At 46.8% G+C, this 21,672-nt stretch overlaps 1 protein-coding gene across 1 annotated transcript in view; it reads left to right on the plus strand.

The window, feature by feature from the left end:
- The window catches only part of CLIP2 (CAP-GLY domain containing linker protein 2), a 65,168-nt gene that overhangs the window by 17,603 nt on the left and 25,893 nt on the right, over positions 1-21,672 (plus strand). Inside the window, exons 2-6 of the mRNA XM_010006069.1 lie at positions 4,931-5,469; positions 14,390-14,514; positions 18,853-19,066; positions 19,983-20,180; positions 21,404-21,507. Coding sequence (XP_010004371.1) covers positions 4,931-5,469; positions 14,390-14,514; positions 18,853-19,066; positions 19,983-20,180; positions 21,404-21,507 — 1,180 coding nt within the window. The remainder of the gene's footprint in view (positions 1-4,930; positions 5,470-14,389; positions 14,515-18,852; positions 19,067-19,982; positions 20,181-21,403; positions 21,508-21,672) is intronic.

The raw sequence follows: 21,672 nt of genomic DNA on the forward strand, positions 1-21,672 counted from the left end.
CTGCTGATGTTGCAGAGCAGGTGCTCTGTTCCTCCTGCTTCAGCTGTCAAACTTATTTGAAGGAAGGTTTCTTTCTCCTGTACTGCATGAAGCTGTCTCTTCACCCCTTCCTGCAGCAGAAGTTTCCAAGAGCTGGAAGGGTCTGTCCCCAGTTTGCAGAAGTCCTTGTGCTGCCAGGGATTTCAGACACATGGCTTTCATTGACATGGTAACTGGAGCCATGTGAACAGGCTGAAGCTTCAATTAAAACCTTTAACCTCTCCAACTCTTGGCTGACAGGAATTTATTTGGCTCCTGTGGTACTGGTGCCCTGTCAGTGTGGGGTGCCCTGTCACTCTGGGCCCCTAAAGCCAAGGGGAGGAGTTTGCAAAAAGGCCCCTAAGCACCACGTCTGCTGGGGTTGTTTTTAATGCACCATGTGTGGGCTTCAGGAAAGCTAAAGGGAAAAGAGAGATTGGGAGTTGGATAAGATGTGCATTTAGCGGATGCTGTGTACGACTTTGATTTATAAGTTGTTGTTCAGCCCTGAAAGCTGTGACCTACAGGAAGACCATTTAAACCAAAAAAGAATGAGCTGGCTAATGAACACAATAGGGTTGTAAAGTTGGAAAGTCCAAATGGAAGAGATCCTGCTTTCTGCTTGTTGTGTCTTGGAGCCTGGTCCCCGTGAGAGGCAGGGAGGGAGGAGCAGCTGCCACAGTCCTGGCCAGCAAATGAGGGTTGTGTTGGAGAGAGCAGCAGAGGGAGATCCTCCTGGACCAAGGAGGAAAGAGCTTCCCCCATCGCTGGCTTCCAGGTGAGCTAGATGCCTGATAGTGACATACAAAGAGTTCTTGCGGCTTCTTGATCAGCATCACCAGATAAAGGCAGGGTTAGAATAGGAAGTAGTCTGTGTGGGGTTTGTTTCTCTTGTGTAATTCTGTTCTCAACTTTGTACCTGACATGTGTACCCTCACTTTGCTGTTAGCAAGGTTTCTGGAACTTGTTGGTGTTTTAACTGGGAAGTCTGACTAGAACAAGACAGTTTTTCTTCTCCTCCAGAAACAGAAAATCCAAACGACACAGGCATAGACCAGCTCTTTAGATGCTTGTAGGCTGGAGAAAGCTCTGGAATTCTGGACGCTGAAGTGGCTTTTCCCTAAGCTGTAAGAGCTGCTTGGACAGTGGGTAATTCCAGAGGTCTTGCAGAGCAGTGCTATCAGCTCATGTCTGGTCTGGACTATCCTAAGACACTCATGAGATGGAAGACAAGTTGCTCATCACTACCTTTTGCCTTCTGAAGGGCTGGTAACTAGATACCTGCCTGGGAGGATCAGAGCTTAGTCTACTTGGACTACTCTGGATGTTGTCTGGCCAACTAGTTAATGGGTCTATCAGACCTGAAGCCAAAAAGAATGGATTTAGCTTGCTGATAGTGACTCTTGGCTTCTCTGAAAATCTGGTGCACAAAAGCCTGTCAGCTGCATGGTAGGAAAATTGGTGGCTTAGTTGTTATTTTATATGTGGATAATGAAGGTTGTGTATAATACCAAGTTTCTACAACATGGCCATAATGAAGAGGGTGAACCTTCTGGCATTTTCTCACTTAAATCCTATATTTTTGAGTCGTTGACTTCATGCTGAAGAATAATAATGCTTCTTGCAGCAGTGCTCTGCTCAGGAGCCTGTAATTAGATTGTTTCCCAGAGATTGAGTAATTACTATAGTTTGGCAGCCCTGCCTGTCAAGACAGGCACCTAAAATGAACAGAGCATATCAAGTCCCACTAAAATTCTGCCTTTGTGGGGAGCACATTACACCAATCGTCCAAGGAACTATTCTTTTTATTCCAATCCAGGTCAGTTTTTGAAGGTGTTTGCATTTGCAGTGAAATAGAGTGAGTCTAGACGTGGTTGGAAACCCTGCTGTGTTGTTTGTTCAGCCTTGGGCAGCTTTCCTGCCTTTCTCTGCTTGAGCTTCACTACTGAAGGGTTTGCTTACCCGAGCCTTGCTGCAGAGGTGTTTGTGAGAGCTAATGGAACCTGGATCTTGATCCTTAACTAACAGCCCTAATAAAGACTCCTAGTGTGTTGGAACTCGGGCTCCAGTAGTTCTAGAAAATCACCTTTGATCTTTTGTGAATACAGATGCACAGCCACCCACCCACCCCTCCTTCATTTTTATGCTTATGGTTCCCTGCACAGTAGAGTTGAATTTGGCTTTTCTGCTTGGTACATTGCATGTCTCTGTCACCAACATGTCAGTGGCATGAGATCCATGTGTTATGGCATGAAACCAGCATGTAAGTTGTGTTTCTAATTTAATTTTTTTCCCACACCCTTGAAAGGAGAGAGAGATACATATCACAGACATTGTTGGTGATGAACTCCTGTAGCCAGCTTTGATTATTAAACTGGAAGACTCTTCTTAAAATGTAACTTGTTGGTTCCTAATCTAACTGCTTTACTGTCTGGTGCTATTAAGCACTGAAATGAAATTGGTGGCCTTATTTTATGCTTATGGTTGTCTTTGAGTCAGGTGGATGGAGCCCTGTTTCCTCCTCCCTTCCTTTTCTGTTTAAAACCCTTCATAAAGATCAAAAGCTCCAAGTATACTTAATAGTCTTCTGGTTTTCAGTTTTTAAGGTGAAACTGGTTCCTGGTTGTAATGCCATACCCCTGATGGAGCTCCTTTAGAGGTACTATATTTTACAAGATTGAGAGTAAGACAAGCTTGAAAGTCAAACATTTGCCAAAAAATCCCTGAAACAACAACAAAACAGGTGATGAAGAACTTGTGAAGTTAAGGAAGGTTTCAGAGCAGGGCCCAAAGGCCAGGAGAAGGCAGCTCAGGACTGCAGTGCATCCCTTTCCACAGGGAGCTGGCTGAGCTTTTCTGGGAGCTCTGCAGGCTCAGTGGCTGCCAACACTTTCAGCTGGGAACAGCACTTATGTTACTGCCCTTCCTGTGCCCATTACAGGATGGGCCTCCTGACCCTGCCCTGTTTAGCTGGCTTACTCAAAAGCTGATCCAGCTCCAGCCCACCAAGCCTAGTGAGCACGTTGGAGGCCATTCTGTTCACAAGAGGAGTTTGTGTGATCGTGCGTGACCTGCTGCTCTGACCTGGTTCAGACCAGCACTGCTGTCTGCCAGCAGCCACAAACAAACTGGTGCAGTTGTGCCATAGAGATGTGTCAAGAGTGTTGACTGTGGAATCTAATGAGAACCAAAGTGTCGATATTAATCCCTCTTACTGCAGCTGGTTTAGCAGAAACTGTAGGTTCTTTCTGCTGGCACTGAAGTACTGATGCTCTTTTTCTTTCCCCTGACATTAGACCTTTAGCAAAGCTTTGAAGTATCTTGATTTGAGAGCTTTTATGTTCTTCAGGCTTTCTAGGAGCTGAGCCTGATCTGTCAGGCCCATTACTTCTGAAAGAGCCATGGAAATGGTGCAGGCTGAACAGTAGTGATGGCTGAGGCTGAGCAAGTTTCACAGTTCATTTCAGATAAGCACTCGAGTTGGACTTGTCTTTGCAGCTGCTTAAACTTTCTCTGTCAGCCTTGTCTGGTAGCAAATAAAAATGTCTTCCTGGCTGTGCTTTAGGCTTTTATGGTTGGTGGCACCCAGATATTTCAGCTTAAAGCTTCCCTGAAGAGTCTGGGGAGCCATGAATGGATGCAGGATGTGTGGGAGCAGCTCCTACACTGGGCATGGGGGAGAAGCACATTTGAGACCTCAGTGCTACCAAGAGCTGAAGGTGACTGATGGTCCATGGTATGTGACTTGCTGGACCTTGTTTTGTGAACTTATTTCTTCAGTCTCTTGTGTGGTTTCATTTAGGGCTTTACTTACCCGCCCCCTTTATCCTTCAGAGTGTTTTAATGAAACCCATATGTCCTTTTCCTTCATTCCCCTGGGGCTGAAAACCCAGTTTGTGATAGGAGAGTTTGACACCAGGGTCAGCAAGAGCTGAGGTCACTGCAAACTCATTTGCTCAGGTTCTCTTTGTTTCACTTCAGACACCAGGCCAGTCCTGGTAATGCTGGAGAGAGTGAATGGGACAGTGACTTTCCAGCATCATCTGCAAGGTTCCTTCTCCCACTGAAGCATTGCTGGAGGTCTGGCTTGGGCTTAACAGGCTGATGCCAGAATAAGAGTGTTCTTTATTGCAGGGTTTATTGAGTTCAGCCTGGAAGGCTGTGCCTGCAGGGCTTTGTGGCTGCTTCCTGTTTGCAGATATGCTGTTCATATGGAACATACCCCAGGTGACTGCTGGGTTCTGCTCCAGCAAAGGGCACAGCAGCAGCTGGGGAAACAGTAATTTGCAGAGGCAGCTGTGTGGTCCCATGGGAGCTATTAATGCTCTTGGTGGGATTCTCAATGCTTGGACTGTTTGCCTCTATCCAGACACATGGAGTCCTCATAGTGCCAGGTACTAACACATCAATACCTTGCTCATTTATTTCCTGTTTTTGTTTGGTTTTGGGGTTTTTTTTGGTTGGTGGTTTTTTTTTGATGGAAGCATGACTTTGGCATCTTCCTTCAGAGCAGCAGTTCTTCAGTCTCCTTTTGATCCTTAAGCACTTGCCACCACTTCTGTCTTTTTGAACTTAGTCACGTTACTGCTGCCATGCAAAATACCCCTTGGTGCTGTGAGAGGACTGGGGGTAAGTGGGTGTTACAAAGGGGGGTGGAAATGTGGGGTCTGCTCTTTATGTTATGTGTGAGACCTGCAGAAGCTGGGCAGCATCCAGGGAATTCTGTGTGGATTCCTCCTGCTGAGGAAGATGTGTAAGTAATGAGGTCACTCAGGTTTTAACCTCCTAGTGTGAACCTGTGACCTAAGTTGTGGTCCCAGATGTTTTCTTTCTTTCAATGCCCTTTTCTGGTGTTTTGGCTGCCTTTTAGGATTTCTCCTCATACCAAAACTTCTTTTCCCTTGATTCACAGGCTCACCTTTACACAAGCAGGGTACCACCTCCACCGCCAGCGCCGAGAAGTCGGGTTCAAAGGTTGCCGAGGTGGGCGATGATTTCCTGGGAGACTTTGTGGTGGGCGAACGTGTCTGGGTAAACGGAGTGAAACCAGGTGTGATCCAGTATCTTGGGGAAACCCAGTTTGCTCCGGGCCAGTGGGCAGGGGTCGTTCTGGATGACCCAGTGGGTAAGAATGACGGCTCAGTCGGCGGAGTGCGGTACTTCGAATGCCAGCCGCTCCAGGGGATTTTTACGCGCCCGTCCAAGCTGACACGGCAGCTGGTGGCCGAGGGCTCAGGGAGCGACGCCCCCTCCGTGGACTCCTTGACAGCTCAGAACTTGTCACTGCACTCGGGGACAGCCACACCACCTCTCTCCACCCGTGTCATCCCCCTGAGGGAGAGCGTCCTCAACAGCGCCATGAAGACGGGCAACGAGTCTGGATCTAACCTGTCGGACAGTGGGTCTGTGAAGAAAGGGGAGAAGGACTTGCGGCTCGGAGACCGTGTGCTGGTGAGTTGGTGATGGGGTCCCCCTAGAAAGCCACAGGGCAAGAATTTGTCCCCTCCCTAAGTGCTCCTGGGCAGGAGAAGGCAAAAGGAGGATGGAGTTGGTGCTGAGGTGTGGGGCAGAGCCTGGTCTCGGAAAGGGATGCCTGGACCAAACTCCTGTGTTCACTGTTATTTGGGATGCTGTGTCTTCTGGAAATGGATCTATGTGAGAGACAAGGCAACATATTCCAGAGTGTTTCTTGTATAGGACAGGGAGCAGGTTTTTTCTGCTGCTGATAGCAGCAACCATGGGCAGTGGGTGGCTCAAGCAGATGGAGTTGATTCCTTTGCTCTCTGCAGCCACACAGGGACCCTGGGTGATTGGGGAGCACTGGGCAGCTGTGACAGGTCATACGTGTCTTCTGAGTCAAAACTGCACATGACACAGTCTGCTCTGAGGATTTCAGGAGTTGTTGTGTCCAAATGTTGGGCATCTCTGGCATTACAAATACACTTCAAAGCTAGCAATGCCCTTGTGCACCAAAACACTGTCCAATAGTTTTAATAGTACTTTAAATTGTTTCTATTTTATTTAAGTTGGTTCATTTTGAGAGAAGGAAAACTGAGCATGTTTTTGTGCCCACTGGATATGACACTTAGCAAAGCTTGAGTGGACACTTGGGCTTTTCCCCTGCCTGCTCATTTATCCATCCCAGATGTTATAAGGTCAAATTAGTGCTATGATTTGTTAGCATAATAAATACCCCCAAAATAGTGAACCTGGAATGAGCACAGCATCTCAGTGGCTCTAGCAGGAACATTCAGCTTACAGAAACATCAAGAACTGGTTGCATGCAGTAGCAGAGCTCCATGGAAAGAACAGATAATTACAACAAGAAGAAATAATTTGCTGTTATGCTTCAGCAGCATGTGCTTGCTTGGCAGATGGCTTATTTTAATCATGGAGATGTCAGCTAATCATATTTGATGTTTGAATACATAAACAATAATTCTGGGTTAACCTGAGTTGCCTCAAATTCCCTGAGTAAATCTTTGCTCTTTTCCTCTATGGGCTGGTACAGTTTTCATTGTCTTTACTCTTAGCCCATGCTTTTCTGAAAGGTGATCTTTTTTTTATTTGAGAGTGGCTTTTAGGCAGATGGGATCCACCAAAGGCTCTTCAAGTGAGGGAGGACATGAGTTTGCTGTAGTTGTTCACTGGATGGAGCACAAGGCTGCAGGGTCCCTTCCAAGTCTGTAGGACTGATACCTGGCTGTGCTGCACTCTGCTTCTTTCCTGCTAGTGGTCTTCTTTAACTTCATTAAAACCCATTACATTTTGAAGACACTTTTGTGTTCCAATGACTTTGTTCCAAGACCCTTTTCTGACTCTGTAGCAGTTGAAAAAAAAAAAAAAGTGACTTGTAACTTTCTATTAGAAGCTTTCCATTAGAATTAAATAATATTTGCCTTTGGCACTTTCCAACTCAGGCATTTTCTCAAAAATTGCATTAAAGAGATGAGAAACTCACCCTAATATTGTAGAACTCATCTCTTGAAGTCTGACAAATGAATGTGTAACAATTAACCTTCCCTTTAATACGAATGGAACTTCCCAAAGTCTGATAATCACTGGAGTGCTGCTGTTAATGTGCAGCTGGCTTGTTGCCTTCCTCCAGGGGAAGAAGGGATGGAAACAGAGCAAAGGAGAAGCAGTTGAGCATTTTCTGCTTAGGAGGAGCCTCTTAGGTTTTTTTGCCTAAGAAAATGTATTTTACATGCTTTGGGAGGGAGGCTTTCTCAGCAGCTGAACTCATTCCACCCTAGATGTAGTTGCTTTTTTAAGGTTGGGAAGGAGGTGGCTGTTCTCCATATATCAGTCTAAATAAAAAATTTAAAATCCTTCTTACAGAGAGATTCTGCCCTCTAGCCACCCTTCTGTCTAAATGGGACTGTACCCTTCAGCCTTGAGATGTAGTGATAAACAAGACTAGGGGTTAGCTTCTGTCCCAGTGGCTGATTGACTCATTCTGTGGGCTGTTGCCCCAAATCCATTCCTTTGGATGGATTCTAGGTTTGTGATTTTGCTAGAACTTGTAGGTGGCCCAGACAAGAATAGATGCTGGGATGGCAGAAGCAGCACCAGTAGAGGGATTGTGATGGAGCTTGGCTGACAGACAGGCAGGATAGGCTGGTTGATGGAAATAGGCTTTGGGCTCCCCCCTCAGCATGTGATTTTAATAATTTTCTTCTCCATAGGCTGCAGAGTTTTTTTGCCTCTGGTGTGCTCCAGCCTTTGGCTACTGGCAAATGACAGAAAATTCTCATGAATAAACTAATTGCTTCCTTTTCCTTAGCATCCCCCCTGCACAAGCCCAGCCCATCCCTGCTCTGCCAGCCTGAAGCTGCAGAAAGCTTTTAACCACCTGAGTGAAAAATCCATTTCCATTAGAAGGTCCTGGCAAAGAACTGCAGCCTAAGCCCTTCTCCTTGGGCAGAGACAACTGCCTGCTCTGCTCCTGCCAGCTGACTTGGAGCTATTTCAGTGCCTGAGACTGAAGCCTGGCTGCTGTGAAGGCACATGAGGTGCTAGGAAGGAAGGATTGGTGTTCTTTGTCTTCCTGGCTGACCCTCTGAGCTCTCTCAGCTTGCTGGGGTGTTAGACATGCTCTTGTAGGGCTTTACAGACTGATTTCCTTATTGCAAACCAGGCAGTAAAGAAGGAGGGATCCTATTCTGTAGTTCTACCAAAGTAGGATTTTCAGGGAAGGTGGTTTTAGTATTTCATTGCCTGCTTTTGGCTCTGGTCATGAGGAGACAGGAATTGCTGTGTCATGACTGGAGAGCACAGCAGGGCCCAGGACCTCTCACCAGAGTGTGGGGGTGGTGGATCTCCATCCCTATGGAGGTTTGTGATGGGAAGTGCAGTCTTCCAGTGGTTTGCAGGATTCAAGAGACAGGAAAACATCTAGGTCTCCTGGTCCAAGCTGTTTTCTCAGCATGTAGAATTGTGTGGTAGCCCTTGTGTGGTGTGAAGCACAGCAGGGCTGCTGTTGGCACAGGAGCAGTGGAACATCAGTGTTCCCTGGCACTGAAGTGAAACTAAGAGGAAATAAATAGCCCAAAGCAACCACCCTGCTGCCACTTTAACCTTCTGAGGGTTTTTGTGCACACACACACCCTCCTAACCATTAATTTGATTCATTGGCCAGTCCTTGTCTTCTGTGTGCAGTGTCTGTCATTAAGTAGGAGTTGTAAGTGGCCTGTGGTGGAGCATACTGTGTTATTAACATGGGTGGACTTTCTATCAGAGACATTCTCAGGAGAGGATGCTGTAATTCTAGGCTTTCCTCTTACACCACATCCCTAGGATGCTGTTTTCTCACTGCTGCCTGAAAGGTAGATGTGCACAAATGTCTTGCATCAGCAGCACTGTCAGATTCATTCCTCTTGCATCACTGACTTGTGCTGTGGGGATGGGAAGGGACACAGATAAGTGGTTGGATTAGAAGAAACTATAAAAATTGCAGTACCTTCACAGAGGGAGGACTGCCCTGTAATTCCTGGCTGTCATCCCCTCACCTGAAAAGCCAGTTCTGGCATTCACAGAGGACATAGTGAGTAGCTGGTCAGATGAAACTGTTGATGGTTGGATGCCACCTGAAATAAACTGTATTTACAGTCAAACCTGACCACAAGCCAGATTTCCACCTTACCACCAGCTTGCTAAATGTTGTCCCTGTCTGTCAGCTGGGACACAGACCCAGTAAGTGACAGAATGCATTTGCCATACATACCCATATTCACCCCCTTGTGCTTACAGATCATTATTTAATGTGGTCTGTAATGGCTGGTCCCACTGCCCCATGCTGATGCAAAAAACACCCTCTGTCAATCAAGAGTTGTACAATTATCTTCTGTTATCAGTGCTTGAAAGGCTTAAATTGTGTGGTAGGAAAACACAGCTTCTACCTCTCTCAGCTTGGGTGGCAGTAGGTTCCTTGTCTGGATGGATGAGTGTAGGGGGAATAAAATGCCTTTTTTCCCTAAGGGAAAAGATGGCTTCTTCAGTTTACACTCTGGATACAGCCTGCAGCTGCAGCACAAACTGGAGCAAGCAGCATTGGTGAGCCCCAATTTCTTGTTAGTATCATCCAGCAATAGTGTAGAGTAAGCTAATGTGCTGCACCTTAAAAGTAGTTGAAGGTCCTCAGAGTATAGAAAGTGTCCTGTGTCTGCCTTTGGCCCACTGTTCCCTTCCTTTCTCTTCCCACAGGAGAGCAGCAGAGAGTTCCACAGCTCCACAAGGCCCCTCATGAAACCTGGGGACCTGGCAGAAAAGGCATGGCAGTGGGCTGGACATGGGCACTTCTGGCTTCCACCTCAGCCCTCTGGTCAGCAGCACTGTCCTGTGGAAATGCTTTGGGCAGCAGCTGAGAAAATGAGTTTAGAAGGGTTAATTAGAATTGTAAGCAAACAACACAGCATCACCCCCATGGTTTCAGGGATATGCTCAAGTAGGCATCTACAGCCATTGTTAAGCCCTGAACCATGCATGACACCACAGGGTCCTGTTGGTCTGAATGACACTTAAGAATCTAGTTTTCTTTTCCCTCCGAGCAGTATTTGAGTGCACTGCCCACAGGCCCTGGGTTGAGAACAGCTGGTAAGAGGTGGTTGCTGAGAGCAAGAAGCTGCTGAGGGGTGAGCAGGGAGGACATAAGGGGAAAAGAGCAAGCACAGGCTGGAGGGAGCTGGACTTGCAGCAGCCAGGCTGAGATATGCCCTGCTGCTAATTTGGTAAACTGCTTAAATGGTATATTAGCAGCTCTGATGAAGACCGTGTCTGGAAGGATTAGCATCAGTGTCTTTTCAGCCCTGGGATACTGGTCTGGATCCAATTTTGTCATTTTGATGAGGGAACCATAGTAAAACATGATGTCAGTGATACTACAATTAGCAGGGAGGACGTGGGGATAGGTGTCCATCTTCTATGAGTGCACGTGGCTTTTCTGAATCACCAGTTAGGACATAGACCTGTTCAATATTCCTGGCTTCATTTGGTTGTGAAGGCCAAGCCCAAGACTTTCTCTTGAGACTGCTGGAGATCTTCCATTGAGGAAGGGCCAGGTCAGGAAGAAGGTCTTTAGTCAAAGGCATGAAAAAGGCACCAGAGCTGAGGCAGGGAACTTCAGCTTGGATCTAAACTTTCCAGGAGATCAGAGGTGTGTGGCTCTGAGGCTCCCTGAATCCAACTGGAGAGGGTGAACCACCCTGAGCTTATTTAATGTTAATCATAAGTGTTTTTACCTGAAGCAAAGAAACTTGAAATGTTGATGCTGGTCAAAATTCCCTTAAAAATGAAAAAAAATCCTATGTCAATGTTTGGAGCTTCAAGAAAGAGCTGCTTTTTGTTTTTGTTTTTGAAAAACAGCTAGAACTAAAAACAGTGAACACTTTACATTTGGTAAAATCCCTTTCTCTTGCACCTGAATAATCTCAGTAATAGTTTGGTAAGCTCAGCTGTGTCTCATGCCTGGCTTGTGGAGCTTGGTATCAGAGCCAGGCATGGGCAGAAGGGCAGCTTGAGCTACCAGGAGTTATGCTGTGCAGTTGCCAACTTCCCTGGCTCCCACAAGCTGCCTTTTATCTTCTTTCCAAGGTGATACCTCTGATTTATTGAAGGGTCTGGTAGAAACAAATGCTTCTGGTTTGATGAGGCTGTTTTGTGCCCTGGGACCTGCCAGCTGGCTTTCTCCAAAACACATTATTTATTGTAGCAGCATTAGCAGATTATCAGGGCTGAATAAATCTGCATGTCTGAGTTGGGTTCATTTGCTAGGCTCTCCATCCATACAAGTTTCTATGTGCCTGCCAAGAGATGGGAGACTCCACAAGCGGGTCGAGTGCTGGTGTGTGAGTGTGACAGCCCAAAACTGACTTCTGATTGTACTGCCAGCCCTGTTGAGCTGTGGGGAGCCCAGGCTGTTCAGGAGCAGATGTGTCCATTCTGGCTTGGGGGAGAAGATAATTCTGTATGGTGAGAGTGTACTTTTCTAGAAAATATGGCAGGATAATTAGTGCTTGAAAGAGAAAATACAATGCTTTGGAAGCAGAGAATCACACTGGGGAGTGCTAGACCTGACTTGCAGTTAGCATCTGCACAGATCTACAGCTTTTGGGTAGGAACATGCTCTTACTGAGCAATTTTGGTATGGGCATAGTTAGACAATGGGTGTATTCAGTCAATAGGGCTGGTTATTTTCTTTCCTGTTTGGAAACAGCTTTCTCAAAATAATTAATATCTGTGGGCACATAACTGAGCAGTCCTGTTGTTTGTGTGGCTGAAATAGAATGGCAGGAGTCACACTGATGGAGGGAGCTCATCAGGTTTTGAAGGTGTTTACATGAGGCTCTGTGGGGTTGGTATCTTGTGGCATGGTAAAGGAAATGTGGCTCAAGATCTGTAATTAAAACTCAATAAAAATAAAATAGAGGGAGCTTAGCAGCAGTGATATAATTCCTATGAAAGACATTAAGATGAATTACACCTATATTGAGTTCAACTTGCAGCTGAAGAAATATATTGGAAGGGCATTAAATCATTGCATTAATATTAAGAGGCTAGATCTGTGTAAACTCAAATAAAAAATGGGACTGTCATGTGGCTGTGAGTGATAAGAATTGTCCTGCAGCTGCTCAAATCTAACTTGCCAAGTTCCTAATGCTGAAATTGAACCATCTCTTTACTCCTGGATGCAGTGTAGGTCCAGAAGCTTTCTTGTGATATTTTTTTTCCTGCAGGCAGGTATTTTCCTCCTTCTTATAGCAAAGAGATGAACATCAACAAAGGTTTTGAATCTGTAGTGGGAGGAATTACAGAAGGCTAACTCAAGCTGAATGCTGCAGTGCAGCCTCCCAGGCCTTGAGGTAGGACCCAGACTTGAGAGCTGTCTTCTCTAGACCATTCAGGTGCAGTTATTTTTAGACTGGGAAAACCCTTTCTCCTTTGCATAAGCAATTCTCTGAATTTTCAGGGATTCAGAATTGGTAAATCTGTACCTTCCCTACTCTGGAATACAAAAATGTGGAGATTCCTGCATTCAACTATCACTGCTTTCTATAAGGGAGTATTACTCCATCGGTTCCCATTTATGTAAAACTTAATTTTAAGAAAATTAATAACCACAAGTCATTCAAGATAAACCTGCCAATTTATTATTTATTAAACTTACCTTTTGTAAGCTTTCTTCCTTGGCTTTAGCAGATATAGGCTAAAAAAGGCTTTTGAGCAGCCCAGAAAGTCAACTGTGTTGACTTTTGCTCGCATCAAAAGTAGTGTGGCCAGCAGGTCCAGGGAGGTGATTCTCTCCCTCTGCTCTTGTGAGATCCCACCTGGAGAACTGTATCCAGCTCTGGAGCCCTCAACACAGAGAGGACATGGAGCTGTTTGAGTCCAGAGGAGACCACAAAGATGATCTGAGGGCTGGAGCAGCTCTGCTCTGGAGACAGGCTGAGAGAGTTGGGGTGTTCAGTCTGGAGTGGAGAAGGCTCCAGGGAGACCTTAGAGCACCTTCCAGTGCCTGAAGGGGCTCCAGGAAAGCTGGGGAGGGGCTTTGGACAAGGGCTTGGGGGAGGATAAGGGGGAATGGATTAAAACTGGAAAATGGGAGATTTAGATTAAATATAAGGAGGAAATTCTTTATAGTGAGGGTGGTGAGACCCTGGCCCAGGTTGCCCAGAGAAGCTGTGGCTGCCCCATCCCTGGCAGTGTTGAAGGGCAGGTTGGATGGGGCTTGGAGCAACCTGGGCTGGTGGGAGGTGTCCCTGCCCATGGAGGGGGTTGGAACTGGATGATCTTTAAGATCCATGCCAACCCAAACCAGTCTGTGATTCTATGAATCATAGGCTGATTTACTTGTAAGTACAAACCTTGAAAACCACCCTCCTACTTCTCCATCTTTCGTTTCTCAGCATGTTTCTAAGCAGGAGCTTCTAGTGCAGAGGCAGCTGCTGCTCAGTGAGGTGTGCTCTCCTAGCTCCATACATTCCTGACTTTTGCTCTCCTAGAGTCTACTCAGCATGCTGAAAGCTTTACGTGTACATATGGGATGAAAAGGTGTGATTTCATTCTCATTTCTCCATGGAAGAGAAAAAATTCTGTGTTAGTGGAAGCAGAGCAGTGGGATGAGCCTCTTTCCCATGCAGCCCCCAGCACTGTGAGCTGCTGTAGGATGTGTAGGTAAAAGCAGAGGGTTCTTTCTGTACAAAACACCTCTATTCTGAGAGTTTTGCCTGGAAGGCTGTTTACTGTGTCCTAGCAAACCCTGCGTGGGGACAAGCTGATGAGTTATGTGTGTTCTCCTGGCCCAGCATGTCCCTTTGCTGTCCTGCCCCAGTATGGCTGAAATGCTGTTAGTGCAAATCTTGGTTCTTTACAGAAGGTGGGTATAAGCTGCACTTGGAGGCCTTAAAATTATTCCTGGCCTCACAGGTAACTTTACACAATTAGCTGACACCTTGAAATATGTTTTAATTTCATTTGTTCTGACATCTTCCAGGCTGGCAGGTCCAAGAGTCTGTCAATTTGCTGGTAGTTATTGGAGAGACATCTTTAGTGCTAGGAGAGCTATCTGTTTAGGCTTCATTACACAGAATCACAGAATCCTAGGGGCTGGAAGGGACCTGGAAAGATCACCCAGCCCAGCCCCCCTGCCAGAGCAGGGGCACCCAGAGCACATCACACAGGAATGTGTCCAGGGGGGTTTGAATGTCTCCAGAGAAGGAGACTCCACAGCCTCTCTGGGCAGCCTGGCCCAGGGCTCTGTCACTCTCAAAACCGAAACCAGAAAACTCTGCTGTCTTTTCCTCACTCCCTTCCTCTCTCCTCAGTCCCTGTGGCAGTGCCAGTGTCTTTAACCCTTGGCATCTCATTCCAATAGGTTGGAGGGACAAAGACAGGAGTCGTGCGCTACGTGGGAGAGACGGATTTTGCCAAAGGCGAGTGGTGTGGTGTGGAGCTGGATGAGCCCCTGGGCAAGAACGATGGGGCAGTGGCTGGTACAAGGTACTGTGTCCTTTCAAACCCAGTCTGGGGCATATCAGGTCCTACACACCCCCTCAGGTGGCCAGGGACCAAATGTCACGTGGTCCTAGGAGGAAGAATTAGGGCTGTGTTTGCTTGGCTGTCGTGGGTTGGGAGGAAGAATCTGGTTTTGAGTCTTTTAGGCTTTGGGAGAGCTTTGCAGGGGGATCAATAGAAACTTCATCACTGGAGCATTTTAAAGCAGGATAACATCTGTGAAGAAGTAACCTGAGTGGCTTCAGGAAACAGGAGAGAGTAGGGAGAGAAAATAACTTAGTGGGATTTAATTTTTGCTAGGAATTGATTCTGTGTTTGTATTAGCTCTGCTTCCTGCCACATATTCCCTTCACAGACTTTCTTCTTGCTCTATATCTCTAATTCACCCTGTCAGAAATACAGAAGATAAAGATTTTACTTTTTTTTTTCCCCCCCCCCTCAGCTTAATGCTATTTGTTCTGTTCTTTCTGGGGGCAAATTTCCAGAGATCTGAAAGAACAGTTGGTGCTTGTTGTCTGTCCTTCTGATAGTGTGACAGCTGCCTGCTGATTGATCTTACCACCTCTGACTCCACAGGCACCTCCACTCTTTAAAAAAAAAGAAAAAGGCCCTTGTCTGTATCTATAAAACTAGACAGGGACATCTCACAGGCTTGCTGGGAAGCTGCTCCTGTGGAAATTAGGTTAGGGAATGTCCCCAGCCTGAGACCTTGAGCTTGAGGATGTTCAAATCTGAGTTATACAGCAGCTCTTTGACCTTGCTTCAAATACAAATGAAACTGAGTCCTTGTCCTTTGCAGGTTCCTTTATTGGAAAGAACTGTTGATTTCTTGGGGCTTATTAAGGTTATCTTGCATTGAAGGTGAGATTTAACTTTGAAACTGAGGAGCTGAGAGTTCCTCCCCTGTGAGATCTCAGGTTCTCAAAGATTTCTTGTGCTGGGTCAGCCTGGTTTTGTCCAGCAGCCACGTGTTTTCATTTAAAGTAAGAGAAACACTGCCTGGTTCAATGTCAGAACAAGAAAGCAGTAAATGATTGGCAGCAGATGGCCGAGTTCCAGCCTGTTCTCAAAAGAAAAGAAGCAGGATGGTAGAGAATAAGTCATGGAGTGAATCCAAGTCCCTGCTTTCTTTATCATACACTACAAATTATCTCTAAGCTTAATCTTCAGGGTGCTCAGAAATGATTTATTGTCTCTGTGCATGTGGAAGGCAGATGTGAATGTAAGGGTGCTCTCTCTGCCTCTCATCCTCACACCTTGGTTGCTGTGTTTTGAAAATCCAGCTTTTGGAAGTCATCTGTCTTCTGAAACTGACACATCTTGGCTGAAGTTGTTATGGTATGTGCCTTCTCTGCAAGGCTTCTCCTTTGTTTTGCACTTTGTCAAGAGCAGGAAAAGCTGAACTCCACAGTAGGGACTGGGGAGCAGGAGTGAATTAAGAGGTTTGGATTAAACAGGGGGAGACTGAGGGAAGTCTGTAAAACATCCCTGCTCCCTGTGTCTAGGCTGACTTTGCAGATCTCCTAGCAATAATGGATGCTGGTTGATAGAGCAGTGGTGCACATGGACTCTTCAGCTGCAGGTTTGCAGCCCTGTCCCTGTTTGTCCTTTGAGCCTTCATCCAACCTTCTGATTTGTCTTCCAGCATGTGGCAATTTCAACAGCAATATTTTGGAAGAGAAGCCAGCAGAGCAAAACCAACTCCCTCAGTGCATCCACGCACCCCTCAGACAGCCTTCCTATGTTTGCCATGGCCACATGGGATTCCTTACACTTCCTGAACTTGTCCTGGCAAAATCAGCCTGGGCTGAGGCTGTGCAGGACTCTGGAGTCTCTGCTTTGGTGGCTGTTGCCACCTAGTGAGCATCTTTGGCCTGGCTGCCCGGGACCAACGCTTGCTGCTGCAAAAGGAGGGTTGGGGCCAAAGAGCTGAAACAGTGGAGGCTGATGGAGGCAGGAAGGAGGGGCAACATGTGGGCAAACGAGCGAGCAAGGGACGTGGCCACGGCTTTGCTGCCGTGGGCAACTCCCGCTGAGTTGCTGGCAAGTTGGTTGAAGTCTGTGGAGGGTCATTGATTTCCCTGCAGGTTCAGGAAGAGCTTCAGGTCTGGATGTGCATCTAGGGGAGGCTTGAAGGTTCCCCCAGCAGCTGGTGGCTCCCTGCTGGAGGCTGATGAGGGCTGGGGCTCAGCAGCAGGACCAGAGAGGGCAGGATATCCCTGTGGGGAGCCCCTCTCCCCACATCAGATGGGTGCTGCTGAGACATTAAGGTTTGCTGCATCTACTTTCCTGTCTGCACAGAAGATTAGAAAGGTGCTGGGTTTTGGTTTTGTTTCTTATCCACAAAGCCAAGCAAGTTGCACTTACTCATCTCTAGTAAATTAACCTTTACCTGCTAATTTTACTGATCTTCCTTCTCTGCCTGTGCTCCTAAGGGAGCCCTTGCCCTCTAAACTGCTCACACCTTTGCTTTTGCATAGCCTGGAACATGTCAGCCTTGCACACTAAAGATTATTTTCAACATTTCCAGTGCTATTTCCCACCTGTAGTTTCCATTGCTGTCACAAACCCACTTTTCTTCCCTGTTCCTGTCACACGAGTACAGAGGTCCTTAGCACTTGGTGAGAGCAGCTCCCAGTTTTTAAGGATTTTTTTCCTGCCAAGTGTTCTGGACCCAATTCCTGCTTCTGAACTATAAAAGCTAATTGCAACTACTTCCAGTCTGGGATAAAAGAAAAAGAGCAGAGATGGTGATGCAAGTTTGGATTTGCTAAGAGCTGTCGGGGGGGGCTTTTGAGGGATTTAGCCCTTGGCATTGTTGTACAGCCACAAGTGCCAAACTCTGTTTAGACCAGACCTGTGGAAGGGGCTGTGTCATGTTGTTGCTCTGCCTGTGCCTACTGCAGTTTGGGAATATGATGCTGAGCAGGATTTTGGCTGGTTTTTAAGAGCTCAGAATTATTTTCTCCCTCTGATCCCTGTTCTGCAGGCTGTGGTATGGCTGGTTTTTCAAACCCAAGGGCCTGTGTTGGCAGCAAGCAGAGGGGACTAAGGGATTTTGGGTTGTGAAGGTTTTTTTTTTTTAAAGATGGTTGTAGAAAAATTGGGCTAGACCAGATGTTTGAAAATTAATCACTTTCTCATCTGGCTGGAGATCAGGCTGTTCTCTGGGCTCCCAAGCACACAGAGCTCTGCCTGTGACACAGCCCTGGGGCTGCCAACACTTAAAAGGGAATTGGGGAAGCAGCTGCTCACATCTGGAAAGAGAAGACTTGTGTTAGAGAAGCTGGATTTGTGTGATTTATTCATTGGGATCTTTTTTTTGTATTAACATAGGACAGACTTATATATGGCCCAGTAGTTAGGCCATAGTGAAGCCTGTGAGAGAACTGTTAAAGGAGAGAGTTTTCTGAGTTGGTTGCTCCCTTGAAGCAAGGGGATGCAATGCCTGGAGGTGATCTGGTTTTACTTCCTGCAGTGCAGCTGGCCACAACAGATAAACCTTGGCTTGAGCTGGTCAGCCCCAGCTCTGAAGGGGTTTCCAAAGTTGGACACTCTGGATTTTGGCTCATTTGTTTTCTGAAAGAGGGCTCCAGAGAGACACAATCATCAGGCTCACCACAGTTATGGAAGGGAGCTTGCACTGTAATTATCTGAGCCTCCTTGTTTTTATGCTTGCTTCTTTCTAAGTTTTTTTGCATGGGAACCAGTTTCCTCTTTCTCTGCCACCCAGAGGAGATGGCACACTCTGGAGTTTGTGGTTGTTTTTAGCTTCCAAGTTAGGAGCTGCCATCTTCCCCTTCTAATTTGGGAGGAAAGATTTTTACCCAGTTGAACATGTATACAGAGCTGTGTGATATAAGATCTTATTATTTGACATGCTTCACTATGGGGCTTTTTGGCAAAGCAGAGTAGAGAACAATTGTGGGTTTTGGAAAGGTTTGGCTGGTCAGGGGAGGTTTGGTTTGTAGGGAAGGAGCAAATGCTCTTGCTGTGTTTATCTCCTGGGACCTTTGTGCTGCCCAGGCTGCCAGATGGGTCTTTCCTGGCACCTCATCAAAGTGCACAGCAACAAGTGCCTGGCAATTGTCTGGGGTTTCCCTGCTTAAGCACCACAAGTGAAAACAACGAGGTTGCCACCACTCTGAGTGGTAGGAATGGAGAATAATCCAACCACTTGCAAACAGGAAACAATGCCAGAGCAAAGCACTAGGAGATGAGCTGAGGGCCAGGGTTGCTTATTGCTCAGCAGTGCTGTTCTGCGAGGCCTGGAGGAGATGGATGTTCTGCCCTTTCTGACTTGCTGTGTCTCCTGCATCACAGGTATTTTCAGTGTCCTCCCAAGTTCGGGCTCTTTGCTCCCATCCACAAGGTGATCCGGATCGGGTTCCCATCAACCAGCCCTGCCAAGGCAAAGAAGAGCAAACGAATGGCCATGGGGGTGTCTGCCTTAACCCACAGCCCCAGCAGCTCCTCCATCAGCTCTGTCAGCTCAGTGGCATCATCTGTTGGGGGCAGGCCCAGTCGCAGTGGGCTGGTGAGTGGCTCTTCCTGCAGGCTCTGCAGCCTCCATCCCCTTCCGTGGCTCTGCAAAGTGGGGAGGTTGGGGTTTTGTTTCAGCAGCTGCTCCTTCACTGTCAGTGGGGTGTGAGATACTTTTACCCACCTTACAGATGGGACTCACTCCGTAGGTGCAAGAGGTGGAACCAGATGTAGAGCAGTTGTGACCATTGAAGAGCCTGAACTGCTGTTTGCAATGGGGTGAATCTCAGCTCCACTGTCAAGAGCAGGTTTCACATTGGATCCCTGCAGAAAAGTGCACCTGATTGTCCCACCCGGTTGTGTCACAGTGTGCTGTGGTCTTGAACAGCTTCACAAAAGCTCCTTCAATGACTGTGCTTTGCTGTGGAGGGTGACAGTGTCCTGGATCACATGCCTTGTGCTTTGGCAGGTACTCAAGAGGGCAGATACTGGAGCAAGGCAGCAATATTATCCAAAAGCTCTGCCTGTGCCAGTGTGTGCTGCATAGCACCTGCAGTCCTCTGAGCTGAGGACAAGGGTGTAGCATCCATTACTGGGAGTGGATCCAAGCAGCCATACCAGCCTCCAGTTGAGATCAGTCCTCCCAGCTGAGCTCACTGCTTGGGACTGTACCAGGGCAGGTCATCAATAAAATATAGTGAAGAAAGCAGATGATACAATATGTCATAATTTTCCCTGACCCAGTTCCCACCCCACATCCTGTCCCTTGGGAAATGGGCCTTTCACTGCAGTATGGAAGAGCTGTTGAGCTTGTGAGCAGTGTCCAGATGTTTTGCAGGCTTGTTAACCCTACCTGTAGGGTCCAGAGCTGGAACTGCAGTTCTGTACAGCCTAATACATGACCAGTAGGTGAGCTGCATTCCAGATTTCACAGGGACCTTTGACCTCTATCTCTTTTCAACTCTTCCCAGCTGACAGAGACCTCTTCTCGATATGCCCGAAAAATCTCTGGTACCACAGCTCTGCAGGAGGCACTGAAGGAGAAGCAGCAGCACATTGAACAGCTGCTGGCAGAGCGTGATCTGGAGAGGGCTGAGGTTGCCAAAGCCACCAGCCACATCTGTGAGGTGGAGAAGGAGATTGCCATCATGAAGGCCCAGCACGAGCAGGTAGGAGGTGATGGGGCTGTGATCACGCTCAAATATCTGGCATTCTCTGAAAGTTTCAGATCATAACATTACCCCTGTTTGGCTTCCTGATGGGAAACTTGGGCTCTGGATCTCTGCCTTTTGTGTGAAGACAGCTTCCTGCATGGTGGGATAAACTCAGGCTCTTTTCTCCACACCTGTCCCAGGAGTGTGTGCTCTCTCTGCCTCAGGCCAGCCCCAGAAAAAGGGCTGAGCCAGAAATAAGAAAGTAGATAGTTTGTGTCTGGTGGATCAATACATTTGGATGCTGAAATACAAGTGGAGGGCAAACTTGTTCCCCTTGCCACCCAGTCTGGGCTGTGACTGCATTGCAGTGTTTCTGATGCCATCAGACACTGCTGAGAACATCAGCTCAGTTCACATGTCACTGCTTTCCTGCCAGAGAGGATTTTTTTATCACACTAATGAGGTCAAAGAGATTTGTAAGGAAAACAGGCTGATCACTTTTTTTTTTTTTTTGCACAAGGGTTTGTGCAAATGTTACTTTATGCATTTGAATGCTTAGAGAGAAGTTGTCTTTGTGCTGTTTGTAAACATAGGGCTCTTCAGTGACTGCAGTTGCCCTAAGTTCCTTGCTCATGTTTATAAATCCCAGTCAGCTAATAAGTAGCAGGGATAGCTCTGTACATCTTAGAGTGTATCATCAGTGAGTTTGCAGATGACACCAAGTTGGGTGGGAGTGTTGATCTGCATGAGGACAGGGAGGCTCTACAGAGAGACTTGGATAGATTGGGCCAATGTCAATAGTCTGGGTATTTTCTGGGTCTGTGTGGTATTTTCTGGTCTGGGTGTGTGTGGGTATTTTCCAGTAATTACCAGTAAAATTGGATTAAAACAAATCTGAAATTTGCTTTGTGAAAAGACTGGAATTGCAGCTAGTAACCTCAAACCAGATCAAAACTGTTCCGGTTTCCAGTTCTTAACTCTTCATAACAGCTGGATTCTCCAAAGGGTTCAAGTCAGAGAGGAAATGAATGGATCAAGTTCACAGCTGCTGGACACTGAGCAGTTTTTTCATTTTGTTACCTGCAAACTGGGCTCTTTGGAACATGTACTTTCTTGCCATAGCATCTTCTGAAATGGATCATCAAAACCTTCTGTTCCCTTGTTCTGATCCTTATTTAAACAACTCTGTACTGCAAACACCGTTAATTTCTGTGGCTTGGGCTCTCTCTTTGCTGCAGTATGTGACAGAGGCAGAAGGAAACCTCCAGCGAGCACGAGCCCTGGTGGATGGGATGCAGAAGGAGAAGATTGAACTGTTGAACCAGCTGGAAGAAGAGAAGAGGTAAAGCAAGAGTGGGTGTGGAGGAAGTGAAGTAATTGGGGGAAGGAGGCTCTTGCCTGAGAACATCATTCATTGGATCTAAGGAGGAGAAAATGCCTGGGAAATAATCTTTGGATGTCTTCCAGTGCCTTGAATATGCTGTGTGTCCCTCTCCTGCCCACTGTG

This window comes from Chaetura pelagica, unplaced genomic scaffold (assembly GCF_000747805.2).
Source record: "Chaetura pelagica isolate M959 unplaced genomic scaffold, ChaPel_1.0 scaffold49, whole genome shotgun sequence".
Classification (NCBI taxonomy): domain Eukaryota; kingdom Metazoa; phylum Chordata; class Aves; order Apodiformes; family Apodidae; genus Chaetura; species Chaetura pelagica.